General features: G+C 39.2%; 1 protein-coding gene across 1 annotated transcript in view; it reads left to right on the top strand.

Annotated features, from left to right (window-relative positions):
* zcchc24 (zinc finger, CCHC domain containing 24) overlaps positions 1–15,276 on the top strand; it is a 33,221-nt gene that overhangs the window by 2,263 nt on the left and 15,682 nt on the right. Inside the window, exon 2 of the mRNA XM_026932392.3 lies at positions 1,608–1,808. Within this exon, the coding sequence (XP_026788193.1) occupies positions 1,608–1,808 (201 nt within the window). The remainder of the gene's footprint in view (positions 1–1,607; positions 1,809–15,276) is intronic.

Raw genomic sequence — 15,276 nt, 5'->3', positions numbered from 1 at the left:
GAATATGTACATAAGTGTTCATATGTGCATGTTTTTATGTGCATGTACATATGCATGCTTTTAAGTGTAAGCATGTGACTCTGTGTGTGTGTGTGTGTGTGTGTGTGTGTGTGTGTTTAAAAAGTGGCAGTAAGGTATAGCAGGACAGGAGTAACCCCCTGGGAGGCTCTCCTACTGAGTGAGAGCGCCTCCTCCATTAGATGTAGTCTGTAATGGCCATCTGCTCTCACTGTGAGCTACTTCCATACCTACTGAAGTTTATCACACTCTTAAAACATCTGAATTTATTGCATTATTTCTATAATAACGCATACACTTCATATACATTTTATTTGATAGCATAATGTGTACATTAAGGAATACTTTTGTTACGCTTTCCTTTTTTTTTATTTTGACAGTGGGTTGGATGAATACTTTTTAAAATGATCAAAATTATGCCGTTAATTATGCTATTCAAACTGTGTAGGCTGACTGAAAGATTATATGTTGTTCATATGCACTTCATACATATGCTATAGATTAAAAAAATCTAAACTCACATTTATGCTTAAAGAGTATTTGTTCTGGATGCTTTATATTTAGATGGTTAATACAGTACTGCTTTTATTCAGTGACGAAAAGCAAACACACACACACACACACACACACACACACACACTGCATGTGCAGACTATTTATGTGATGATGAGAACACCTATTTATTTGTCCCAACTTAGTAGAAGATTGAAGTTACTTACGTACGTGTAGGCGACACATGTCGGAATAAATTTGAGGTTGGTGTGTTTTACTCGCATTTGTTATAGATTACTGTCACGAAAACAATAAGCTGGGTTTCAGCTGTCAGGACAGAAAATCACAGGCGTATGTAGAACCACGTGGGAAAAGCTTTAATAAAGTGTGTTTGATGTATCCTGACTTTATCTAGCCCATGAACAGAATTTGGCTAAAACACGAGAGCTGGTCAGTCTCATCTTTCGTCTTGTGTTTGTAAGAACTGCACACCACTCATAGCAACTTGCCAAGTATATATTTTCAGCAATATGTTAAACATCAACTTTAACATATCAATCTAACGTAAAACTCTTTTCTCATGAAGCAGACATGACTCCTGCAGTTTATTCACTTCCAGACTTTGTAGCATTTGTGCGTGTGACATTCCTTCACTCACTGTGGTTCTAACACACCTCAGGCTAAAGCAGTGATCATGATTATACTGTTAGAGAAGCAAAACTGACTGCAGGACCAAATGTTGTGAGGTGTTTAATTTTATTCTGAATACTCACTGTGCCTTGTGAAGTTAGTAGTGAATTTAACCCAGAGCAGTAATGTTGTTGAGCAAATTTGAGTACTTTTTCCCCCATTGGTTTGTGGTTATACAAGCATTATGTAATTGTTTTTACCCTTTTCTGCTCCTGTTTTATGAGTCTGCTGACATAATGTGACTAATATGATTTATACCATCAGGCACGTTTAAAATGACAGTCAAACACAGCTTGGTGTATATGACGATATTTCCAAAGAAAGGTTTCTCCACATGTTTGGCTAGTTTTTTAAATTTAGTAAATGAATTTTAATGAGTGTTCCTTTTGTTTTCTATGTATGTGCAGGCCTTGAATAATGGCTTATATAAAAGCGTTTCTCCGTATGGCTCTCTGAACAACATCGTGGACGGGTTGAACTCTCTAACGGACCATTTCTCCGACCTCTCCCTGACCTCTGAGCCACGCAAGCCCAGCAAGAGACCTCCACCTAACTACCTGTGCCATCTCTGCTTCAATAAGGGCCATTACATCAAGGATTGCCCTCAGGTAAATCCTATCAATCCTGATATCATATGTATTGTTGAATTTCATTTGATTTTATATGAAGGCTTTAGAAAAGATACTACTGCTAACCCCATCCCGATTCCTAACTTTATCCTGTGCAGCATTTTATGCAAAGTGAGTTGTGTGAGTTGTTATGAAGTTGCAAGCATGAGATCATATTGGTGTGCAAAAGATAAAAAAAGGAGAGATGCAGTGACCTACATTGTGAAACAGGCAACTCTCAGTATTTTTAGTCATGTGTGTCCAGTTCATTTATCAAATACATACTGTATTGTGCTTTGTGGCACTCCACTGGGCTTTGAATAATGATAATTTTATTAGCATGTTTTCTTCTTCCTCCTCTTCTTCTTCTTCTTCTTCTTTTTTTAAATTTATTAGTTGAGTCATTTAATCCTACTTGTATACTTTACTCTCACACTAATAGCTCTTGTTTCTGAATACCTTCCATTCTTAATAATCACATGCATTTGAATTTTATAAACAAATGATGTTTTGTTATCAAATGAGACAAAATCTTTGAGAGTAATCTGAAGCAAAATGTGAAGAATTCTATTTCAGTCTTCAGTTTGTCCACACAGAATCTGATCTGACCCACGTAACCTACATTACTTGATGACGTAATTGTATCGATAAGAGTGAGAAAGTTTGATATTCCGTTTTACTTGTCAGTCATGTTTGATAAGATGATTAGAGCAGACCAGTGTCTTACAGCACAAGACAGCATATCAGATTTCCCATAACTGATCTTTTGCAACAGCTACCTCGAGTTCTCTGTTGTCAGTGAATCCTACAGTAAAGTGCAGAACATTTGTAAATTGTTGAATTATTTACAGCATGACTCTTCCACAGTCCTCTTTAACATGGACAGTAATTTGTGTGCAACAATCTTGTCAGTAAAGCAGCATCACTCTGGATGTTTTTATGGTTTTTGGACACAAAGAGAGGGTGAGGTACTCAGTAAGATCCAGACTTGAGTCAGAGCTGCATGGAATGGTAATGCACACCAGATGTGGGATTAAAATGGCAAGCCTCCCTTTATGAAAGATGATGAGGGTTCCCTGCAGACTGTTAAAAGACCTCTGTCATGATAAAATACCTCCACCTCTCTGACTGTGCCTAAGGTGAATTTAGTGACAGGGCCTCTGACATATTTGTATTGCATGTTGAGACGGACGAGCAACTCCTAATAATGTTTATAGTCTTTAAAATCTGCTAATAGAAGTACTTTGTTTAGTCATCAGTAACCCCACAAGAGATTGAAGTGTAGTTGTAGTTGTAATGATGTAATGATATGGGTCACCATCACAATATTTAGCATAATAATATTTATTGCATTTGTCCAGTAAAATGCAAATAATAAGTAAAAGTGGGAGCTCATTCAGATGGGTGATTGAATCTCTGCAGCACAGGAACTACAGACAGTGACTAAGTGTGCACTTCCTTTGACTTCAATCCTCCTAAGAAATCCTGTGTGTGTGTGTGTGTGTGTGTGTGTGTGTGTGTGTAGTGGCTCTGGAGTTGGGGCGTAGTGTAAATCACGAGCCAGATCTGTCCTGTTTTAAATTTCAGCTGCTCAGGTTAATGCCAATGGAAACAGAAGAAAGAGCGGTCCCCAGGCAGCGTCCACACCTACGCACTTCAAATGCTAGCAGTTTAGCTCCCCCTTGAGTCTTCACTATATATGATTTACTTACCATTTCTCATAACTACACACAACAAAGTCCCCACTGCTGAATTAGCACATACAGTGTTCATTTATATTAAACTGTAATGAACACTGAAAATTAATTCTACCCCCTAGGTGTTTATTTAAAACTAGGGTATTTTGTCCATGCAGTGTCTTTAAAAATGGACTGTCGCACACTGCTGCATATGGGCAGATCTTAGATTTCTTTGTAAACTTTGACTGAACATAAATTCCAGGATAAGCTGGTCCCCACTATGGGTCTGTCAGTGTCCAGAGGACTACAGGCCCCCTGCCAGCACAAACAGGAGGATATGACTTCACAGGGCACAGCAAACTCTGTGATCTAAGGCCAGGTCTGAGAATCACATTGTCCCACTTTCTCCTGGCGCACAATCTGCATCCTTGCTCACTACCCAGTCTTTAGACGATTGAGGCGAGGATGACTTTCCAACCCCACCCTCCCTCCGGGACACAGAGACCGGGGGGGGGGGGGGGTTTGTAGAGGCAGAGGTTGGATAGGAATAAGTGAAAGTCATGGCTGAGTAGAAATTTAGCGTGGGGGCAGGAAGCATGTGTGCTGGGTTGAAGTCGTCTGGTGTGTAACGTCCCACGTGTCAACCATGGTGGGAAATGGCGGGGGCCATGCAAGGCCGGTCCATTGGGAATGCTAGTTAAAAGAGTGAAAATCACTGCATTGGCAGCTGTTGACCAGTGCTGTTTTTCCTAAGTGAAAGTTAGTTATGAAACAGGCCAGCTTTTGTATTTCGTTTATTATCAGCATCCTCTAAAATTTTGGATCTAGGCCTGAGCTGTCTAGTTATCATTGTAGAGGTTTTGCCACTTGCCAAACAGTTTGAGTACATGCTGGCGTGCAGTGGGATTTCCTCATGGAAAATGTGCTGCGCTGGAATGTAGGTTGCAGAACTGTGACTGGCTCGGCATGTAAGCTAGGCTCGTGAGTCACGAACTCTGCAATGCATCCTCATGCCAGTGCCCATGTCTGTCGCACAATCATTGTGAGACTGCTAGCAATTCACGGCAGGTATTCTTACAGCTAGTCTCATTAACATCAGTGTGGCTCTTGTTAGGAATACAATGTGTTGTGTTTTGGTAGGGTCAAAACAGGAGGGTATTGTGCGTTTTGGTTTGCACATTATGTTTTGTTTCAAAACTTGTGGAAGTAACTGCATATGAGTTGCGTATATTGTACCAAGTACACCTCGAAACTGCGTTGCTAAAAAATCCATGCATGATTTCATTGCGTGCATCCTTGCCATTTGGAAACAATATGTGGCTCTGAAGTCATCTTATAAGTGATCTCAGAACTTCAGACAGTGCAGCAGAGAAAGCTCATTGACATTCCAGCAGCTGAAGCCACAGTATGCTGAAGAGAACCTGAGGCCAGAAATTGAATGGTGACTTCGATTGGCTTCAAATGCAGAGATTTCATGGCTTCTTTTAGTTTGGCACACCATGTATATTAATGTAATGTTAAACATAAACAATGCATGAAAAGAGTTGAGTATTTTGTGTTTATAGAAGCAAATTCGCCTAAATGTATATACAGTGAGGCAAAACTGCAAAACAATAGAGACCTTACTCTTGCTCTAATTATAGGTGCCAAAAAGCCCAGGTTGTGATGGCACAAAATGTTATAAATCTGTCCCTTGATGTGCTAAATTGTAATGTGGTTATTGTTCAAAGCTGATTAATGTAACTAGTTCAAGAGAATCACAATTGTCAGAGGCACTTGCAGGAGCCTGTTCCAGCATACAATCTAGCGACTTGTTACTGAAACACCTACTCAAAAGCAGCAAGTTGCAGACGAAGAATTCAGGATGGAAAATGACATTGGAAACATGGCTAAATATACACATTCCATTGCCATGATTACAGTTTCAACAAAAGATACATTATCTCAAAGGAATAAAAGAACCTCTGTATGAAATCAATGGCATCCATGTGTTTTTGATTAACATGAGAGAATCATCATATTGCATTTCAAAGATATCAGACTTCCAGATTTACTGTAACGCATCTGTTTTAACTTCTTAAACATTATTTCCTTTATTGCAATCTCCTGATCAGGTTACAGAATTTCTGGAATAATTTAAGAGCCAAGAACTAGCGGTTCTTGGTTCGAGTCAAATGTGCACGCCATATCATTAACAGAGTACATCAGTGGCAAGGACATGTAAGCGGAGGTTTTGAATATATTAAACATTGTGGAAAAACATCCCAGGTTTGCCTGTTAGTGTGCTGAAAGGAAGACATGAGAAGAATGGGTTAATATTGTGTCAGCCATGTGTCTGTGCTCATGCACGCTCTTAATAAATTGCTGACTAAATTGGCCAAGCCCATATGATTACTCGAAAGTCTGTAACCAGAGCTTCCTTGCTATTAAATTAATTCATTGATGTACTTGCTGAAGTTTCTCTCTTTTATTCTCCCTGTTCCATAATACCGATTTGAAACATCTATACATAACGGCACACTTCTTAAGATGATCGTTAGGATCATTTCACAGTGTAAAAATGTTACTTGTTTCCAGTGAACTGGCAAATCCTTTTATGTATTCCTCTTCAGTAACCACTTCATCCTGGTGAGCAATACAGTTGATTCATAGCCTATCCTGGGGACACTGGCAGTGAGGCGAGAATTCACCCTGGATAGGATGCCAGGCCATAAGAGGGCAACATGCACACACATTCACATCCAGGGGCAATTTAGCCTAGCCAATTCAGCATGTTTTTGAGAGATGGGACGAAACTGGAGAACGTGGGTGAAATCCACAAGGACATAGGCAGAACATGTAAAACTCTGTAAATATAGTGACCCAAGCTTAGTATTGAACGGTGGACTGTGGAGCTGTGAGGCAGCAATGCTTCCTGCTACACCACCCTGCTGTTCCTGGCAGCAAATTGTTGAGTCAAATCAGCCGACTCAGGTTTGATCACAAATGTTTCCCTCATGTTGCATTGGCTCACTTCCTCTCAGTGTAGTGGTTCTCACAGGTCTGCTGATCAACTGTGGCAGATTTAACACGCTGTGGTATTTTGTAACATATGGCTTTGAAGATCTCTCTCCTCACCAGCATCAGTGAAACATTTAATCTGGTGTTTCCATCCCCCTAATGTTACAAGCTCATTGAGACTGAAGCAAATGGTTTTAAATTTTGTCATGTTGTGTCCTAACCATTTGCCTGCACTTGGACCAGGTGATAAAGTCTTGATGGTTTGTTATTGCTGTTGGCGAGAATATTTGTATTTTGTAACATATTGAAATGGCAAATATCAGTCCTGGGGTTGTGTAATTTTCTTTGAGTTGAAAGCCTTTGTTTGTACGAGACTTCCATTAGAACTAGCCACATCTGTGAAAGCAAAACACTCTGATGTAAGAGGCAATCAGAGATCTTTGAGGAGGCAGCCACCTTCTCTCAAGGCTCTTGCTGAGATAATTGCATAAACACAGATGTAATAACCAAGGCTGTGTTGTAGTACCCATGCTGCATTGAGTCCTCAAATATACATATATCCATGCAATCTCTTTCCAATTTGGCTTTGCAGTATGTTACATCACAGATGACCCTTTACCACAGTTGGAAAACAATTAGTTCCTGTAATGTGGGCACAGCCAATTTCCTGACGAGTGCCTCAGAACAATAACGCTGAACGGACGTGCTATATTTATACTGTACCTTCAGTTTTTCCAATCAACATAACTTATCGTATTTTACATAATTCTCTGTCTAGCTGCTTCTTTGATCTGATCACTTGAACGAAAACAAACAATAGCTGTGATCATTCAGTGTTGTAATAAAATTGTACAAGCTCTGTTTTGTATCACAGCCACACAACCACTATTGGACTAGCTGCCTTCTGAATTTGAGTGCACTATGGCAATAAATCATGTGTTTGCATTCCTTGATGTCTAAGCCAGCTGCTATGTGTTTTTCGCAGTCTGTCTGTCTGTGGGCCTGATAAACTGCCTTCGTTCTGCGACACAGCATCATAAAATCATTAAAAGTGTGTACTAACATACAGAACCTAAACAAATGTTACAGTAAGGCCTTGCTTTTAATAAGAAGATAGACAGACACTGCTTATCATTTAACCCTTATTAAAATAATAGCCTGCAGTATGTTAAATTAGGATTGCAAGTGTGTAGCTTCTCTTCTTATAGACATATTAATAGCCACATTTCCCATGTTTGATACAGTAAGACATTATAGCCATTGTGGAATGGAATAGTCAGCTTTAATTGCATGTGAGTGTGTAGTTTATTAAATAATGTTTACCATCAAATAGGAGAGAAAGACAGGATTTGGAAACAGCCAGAAGTGAAGTGTCAGTGTCAAAGAGGACATACTGAGAACGCTTCCTTAAAAAGGAAATCAAAGTTGAAAGAAAATGAAAAGAGGCTTTCCTGCCAGATGGTTTGTGTTCAGTACAGGAATACAACTCTTCCTCTGGGTTTTGCTGATACAACAGCCACAGAACTTCCCTTTGTCACAGATAGAGATATGCACCCAGCCTTTGCTTTGGCATTCATCTTCTGTGGAAGGACGAGATAGTAACTGAATGACCACAACCAGCCTTATACTGTGCTGACATATGTAAAGATGTGGGAAAAAATAACTAAAAATGGATGCTGCATTTGCTCACAGCTTCCCCCCCCCCCCCCCCCCCCCCCCCCTCTTTTGGGGCAGGTTTTTATCTTCAAAGAGTGTGAGGTTGTGATTTATGAGGGCTTAAAAAATTTTGTCAGACTGGCTTTCTCAGTCTTTTAAAAATGCCTTCATTAAGACAACGGTTGTATGGTGATGCTTCAGAAAGGCTGTTTTTCTTGGATGGAGACAGAGAGAGAGAGAGAGAGAGAGAGAGTCTGCTTTCTCAGCTCATCGTTCTGCTTCTAAGATCCTGCAGGGTTTAGTGCAATTATAAATGAAATCCACTGTAATTATTTTTCCATGCATGTTTATTTTTATAGCAGGTCCTCTATAGGCTACAGTTGTCTTCTAACAAGGGGGCCGAGTCATGACATGTCTCTTAAGCTCCAAAGCTAATGAAAGAAAACAAACAATAAGAAGCTTCCATATGTCCAAGACAATGTAACCTGCCAATGAAATAGACATGAGAGTTTTTCATGTGTGGATCTTCCATGTTAATCTTTACTATGTTTTCTATTAGGAGATTTACACCTGGTTTGTTTCATGTATTATGCTTATATTTAGTGAATTTGATTTCCTGTTAATGCTACGTTGCACGATCTGGACACATAACACACTTTTTAATATGATTACAGTGTCTTTAACTTACAAGGAGAGGATATTACATGTTACGAGATGTTTAATAAAACATGCTTTGTGTGACTGAAGAGGAATGTTTACAGCAGCATTTCTGTGGTATGATCTCTTGTGTGTCATCAGCAGATTTCATTTTTACCAACCAACATTACTGTTCAGTAAGAGACTGAATTTCACATTCACATAATCAGAGGCCATTTCTCATGTTTGACTCATAGATAAGAAGGGTTTGACTATTCCCACTCTGTGCTGAAAGGCAATATTGCTGTGGCCTGAATGGTGGCGATCATGCTGTGGAGCCTTGCAGCCTGGGCACAGTATGTGGTGTCAGAGGGACAAACACAGCAGGCTTTGTGTGTACGCCTCAATTGGAACGGTTGGGAAGAGCCTTGCGCTGCCCGGAATGGTCAGTGTTAATTAAGGATCACATTGTTTGCCTTAAGATCTCCAGACGAAGGGGGTCAGGAAGTCAGCACATATTGTTCCCCCCGTGGGCTGCTGACTAAGGATACAGATCACTTTTAAGTCTGACTAAGAGAACAGAAGAGACAGCTTCTGTTGTCCATCGTGAGATTTTTGGACTGGTGCTTAAGACTTGAGATGAATGTTTAATTTCAAGTAAGTGTATAGTATTATTTCTGTCTTTGGATGATTAATTTTTGTTGACATCTTTGCTCTGAAGTGTTCATGCAAGATTAGGCGTTTCCTTATGTCAAAATTAAAGGGAATATCAAAATGTCCAAGGTGGTACCACTGTTGATTGTCGTTATATTTTTCAAAAACAGATGTATACATCTAACCGTATCATAAGACTTACTAAAGCTATACTCAAGGCAGAAAATGGGATGGAGTGTACTGATTCCTTCAGTTCAGCATGAGAGCTATATAGAGAGGGCCTTGTCATGGGTAAAAACGTCCTGTGTCTAGTCCTCCTAGCTGCTGGAAAGAGGTCTTTAGGGAAGTGCTGGAGGAGGGGGTGGGAATGAAGTGAGCAAGCGGAGAACGTGGGGGAAGGGGTACTATGGGAATGTTTTTACAGTCTGACCTGAGATCTTCCTTCTATTCTAACTCAGTCTTGCAGACATCCAGTTACTCAAGTTCCTAAACCCCATCATTTGTGTGTGTGTGAAAGAGAGATAGAGAAAGAGAGAAAGTGAGTGAGTTGCTCAGATTATGTGAAGGAGACAGAGACACATTGCTGGGGCTATCTGAGAGCGGATAGCGAAACAGAGGCTGAAATGTAAACAGATAGGGCTTATCTGGGACGCTAGAGATATAACAGAAGGCATTTTCCTCTTGAAACGACAGTCGGCATTTGGGTTGCTGCTCCATTCTGTTGCAGAAAGAGATGTGCATCTTCATGGCTGTGTAGCACACAACAGGCGACTATCAAAGCTTATTTAAAGAAATGGGCAATGTGCAGATACATCACAAAAACAGCAAAGAAAACTGCGCACAAACTGAACTGCAGTGTCAGCATTAAACTAACCATAGGCTATATTAAAAACACATTCGGTTGTCATATGTAAGAAAACAACAGTGTCATGCAATTACAGTTACAATTTATCATTCGTCTGATCTAAAGTAAAGTGGATACGTGTAGCTATTACTTTTTTTTTTTTTTTTTTTTTGCAAGGCAGTCAACCTGCTCTTGTCATTCATCGTCAGGGTAACTTAATCCTATTTTGCAGCTGTACGGGTTGTTATGGGGAGTAGAGTCGGAGCTGGGATTGTGAACATGGAGATGACTAATGCAGAGCTTAATCTTCCAAGAGCAAATGAACAGCTACCAGCTAAGCTGGCCTGCTACATACCACAACTATAGAAGCAAGGAAAACAACTTGGCAAAGACTGATTGGGAAACCTCTGTGAAATTCTAGGAAAAAGGTTTAGGGTTCTAGGTTATCTGGATTTTGTACAAATGAAGTAAATAAAATTACAACTGCCCCTCCCCTAACCCTAATGATCTTTTCATAAGTTTTCATATGAGCTGGATTGTGCAAATTCTTGTGACATTTTATTGAATTAGTACAGTGGTGATTATAGAAGTGACCTGTTTTTGTGTCACATGTGGTCAACGTAAAAAAAATCTGGTGTTATATTCCTATGGCCCTGTCAAATAGTCTCCTTTCCATGTTCTGTGCTGTTACACACATGTGTTTTTTTAGCAGTGAGTGTTTAAGGTGTGAAAGTGGCCTCAGAGAATCTGTTCGGTCTTGCCTACTAAAATTGTCAACTCAGCTTTATCTGCTGAAGACATTTGGCCATACCAGCTAATGCTGATGCTAACGCAATCTTTTTTCCAATGAAACCTGATGCACTGAAAACATTTATCTACACACCAGGCGAAGAGAAAGCCTTCTCCTTAGAAACTGAAGAACACAATGCACCTATTCACAATTAAGTCTCGCACACACTCTGTTTTGAAGTTCAAAACCTATTTAAACCCACTCATATTTAGATATTAATTAGTGGTTGAGACCACTGATATGGCTATTGTAAGGGGTGACACAGATGCCAGATATAGAGATGGATGACTAGTAAACTGTTAGAATTAGTTTGTACTTAATGCTGAACTTAGTGAACTTTGTTTAGATCATAAGAATTGCTAAAATGTATTTAGACTTTAAAAAGAAACGTAAAAACAAAACTGTTGTAGCTCAATCTGTGCAAATACAAGGCGTGTAGCCTTCACTATCCTACTATCCTTTAATGTCCTTTCCATGAACATGAGCACATTTGTCATATATTAAATTATTAAATGACCAAATGTATCAAACAGTAAATTCTGTGACTCCTTGAATTCTTTTATGCTAATTAAATGTCCTCTATATATATATATATATATATATATATATATATATATATATATATATATATATATATATATATATATATATATGTGCGTGTGTGTGTGTGTGCGGTACTGTGCAAAAGTCTTAGGCACATGCAAAAAAATGCAAAGATGCCTTCAAAAATAATGAAATTAAATGTTTCTACATTTAAAAAAATACTATAAAGAGCAGTAAACAGTAATCTGAACAAAATCAATATTATTATATTGGTATATTATATATTTGGTGTGACGATCCTTCGCTTAAAAAAAAAATAGTAGTCTCAGGTACAATGAGTGCAGTTTTATAAGGAAATGAGCTGTAAGTTTTACTGAGCATCTTGCAGAAGCAGACACAGTTCTTCTGGAGACTTTGACTGTTGCACTCGCTTCTTATTTTTGCAGCAAAACTCAGCAGCCTTCATTATGTTTTTTTTGTCTGAAAAGTGTGTCTTATGTAATATGCTGCTTTCTTTACTGACATACAAACATTTTTCTGTAACATTTAATTTTGTGCTGGAAAACTAATGTTTGGAAATCTAAAATGTTATTGTACTGAATCAATAATGTATGTCATAAAATAAAAATCTATAACAAAGTTTGTACTAAAAAAAATAGGGTGCCTAAGACTTTTGCACAGTACTGTATTGATATATACCGATCAGCCATAACATTAAAACCACTGACAGGTAAAGTGAATAACATTGATTATCTCATTACAGTGGCACCTGTCAAGAGGTGGGATATATTAGTATATATTATAATATATTCTCGAGGTTGATGTGTTGGAAGCAGGAAAAACTGGCAAGCGTAAGGATCTGAGCGACTTTGGCAAGGGCCAAATTGTGATGGCTAGACGACTGGGTCAGAGCATCTTTAAAACGGCAGGTGTTGTGGGGTGTTCCCAGTATGCCGTGGTTAGTACCTACCAAAAGAGGTCCAAAGAAGAACCAGCGACAGGGTCATGGGCGCCCAAGGCACACTGATGTGCGTGGTGAGCAATGGGTAGCCCATCTAGTCCGATCCCACAGAAGAGCTACTATAGCACGAATTGCTGAAAAAGTTAGAGCACACAGTGCAGCGCAGCTCGCTGTGTATGGGGCTGCATAGCCGCAGACCGGTCAGAGTGCCCATGCTGACCCCTGTCCACTGCCGAAAGCTCCTACAATGGGCATGTGGGCATTAGAACTGGACCATGGAGGAATGGAAGAAGGTGGCCTGGTCTGATGAATCTGATGAATGAATTTTCTTTTACATCATTTGGACGGCCGAGTACATGCTTACCTAGGGAAGAGATGGCACCAGGATGCGCTATGGGGAGAAGGCAAGCTGGTGTACCACCTACTTTAAACATTGTTGCAGACCAAGTACACCCCTTCATGGCAACAGTATTCCCTAATGACAGTGGCCTCTTTCAGCAGGATAATGTGCCCTGCCACACTGTAAAAAAATTATTCGGGAATGATTCGAGGAACATGACAAAGAGTTCAGGGTGTTGACTGGTCCTCCAGATTCCCACAGATGCTCAATTGGATTGAGATCTGGGGAATCTGGATGATCCAGGGAGGCCCCACCTTGGCAACTTACAGGACTTAAAGGGAGGCATAAGGAAGACCTACACAATATTAGGCAGGTGGTTTTAATGTTATGGCTGATCGGTGTAGCCGGTGTGTGTGTATATACGATTTATATCGCTATTCATAATTAAGTCTAGTGGATATTTTTTGCATGTTTTTTTTAATTTTTTTTTTATCTAATCTGCTCAAAAAACCCACAGTGAAGCTCAAGTAAAATTCATTTGGAAAAATTGCACTTAATTGGGAAAAATCTGGGTGGTCAGACTAATCAAAGTATTGTGAGTGTGAGTGCCAGAAATCTGCATCGGGTATTGAATATAGTCTGGTGTCACTCCCTGCAACTGCCAGCCAAAAGATGTTCAAACTGAAATAAGGACTATGTGGCGAGGCATAACAGGGTTCACCTTGCAAACCAGGTTTAGGCACTTGGCACCCAGCAACCATTTCATGGCCCTTTCGCTGTAGCAGCCACCTTTTCTTATTTTGACAAAATGAAAGGATAAAAACAGCACACAGTGACATAAACCGTTGTTCTACAGTCTGAATTAGGTTACACAACATGCCACTATTTTTGGAGCGGCCACTTGCACATGCACATGTTTTGGCATGCAGACATGGGGAAACAAATCAAATTGTTTGACTGTGGCGTCAAAATGACAAACAACACGTCTACTTATATAGTGCACGGAGGGAGAGTGCTAATAACAACAGTTAGAAACATGAGAGCAGAGAACAAAGCACAGAGAAAGGAATTTTTGATTAATGTGCTATAAAAAAAGCTAAAATAATTTTAAGATTATTATATGTTTGTGTTTTATTAATCTATTATGTACATTTAAATAATATTTTTTTTTAACTTAAAATATTGTCTTTAAACAGGGCAACCAGAGCTATAAAAATGGCAGTCTGATGTGAGCTTTAAAACCTGTAGTGAGATTCTAAAATGAGTACCATTATACAGTACGTTTATTGTTTTGTGCAAACCTAAGTTTACTAAACTTATTTGACAAGCTAGAGTTGTGCTAGAGTGTTTGTAACAAGTGACAGGTGAAGTTATCTGAGGCGCCATGATGTGAACCATAACATAACTGAAGTGTTTGTACTAAGAAAAAAAAAAACTACATGAATAAATATGTCTAAAAACATCCCAGTACTGCTTGTTTTATTAGACAGAAGGATTATGTCACTGAGAGTGGTGGAGATTTGGTTTTATAGAAATATTATCTTTGTAAGCTCCTCAGAAATTGTAGATAGTAAATTCTATTTTATGTTTTGAGTTATCATATTATATAAAACCTTTATTTTTCACAATGGCAAAGACTGTCTATAATGCTATAGGTTGCACGCATGATGTGGCGTATTACATTTAAGTGTTTGTGTTGAAGGATAGTATCAATAAAAAAAAGCACTGTGATCTTGTTTGCAGACTCACTTTGAATTCAAAAGAGGTTCACATGACCTTTCACAGGCCTTTATTCACTTCTAGTCTTGACTGACATGACATAGCAGTAAGGATGTGCACTTAAAATTCCTTACAGTGGATCAGCTGTGTTAGCTCAGCGCAGCCAATCACATACTGCTCTGTGTGACGTTTGTTCCTGTAAAGGCCAGAAAGAGCTGACGCAGAGTAGTTAGACGCAGTGTCTGAGAGGAGACTAAACAGCAGTCATTGTGTATTTCTCTCATGTCCATTGCGAAGGAAGTGTTTATTCACTGTTACATTCCTGTCCTCTAAGGGATCATAAAAGGCAGGTCTGTTTGGAGGTATAATATCTGAGAAATGTCAGATAATGTGCAGACAGATAATCAGCCAAGATCAGTCCGTTCTCTCCTGTGTTTTTGGGAAAAAAAATGAGGCACTTCTCATGTTCATATATCACTCCTGATCCAGCAGAAATACTGAGCAAAAATATTAGTGGCTAAAACAGTATGCACAAGTGTTACCACAGCACTGGAGACTAGTTTATCTGGTGATCTAGTTTATCACTATACTGTACGTGTTAATGAAAGTGGGAAAATGTTTTGACATCATGAAAAGTTCAGAAGCT

This window comes from Pangasianodon hypophthalmus, chromosome 3 (genome assembly GCF_027358585.1).
Source record: "Pangasianodon hypophthalmus isolate fPanHyp1 chromosome 3, fPanHyp1.pri, whole genome shotgun sequence".
NCBI lineage: Eukaryota > Metazoa > Chordata > Actinopteri > Siluriformes > Pangasiidae > Pangasianodon > Pangasianodon hypophthalmus.
This window is presented reverse-complemented; position numbering and strand designations above follow the sequence as displayed.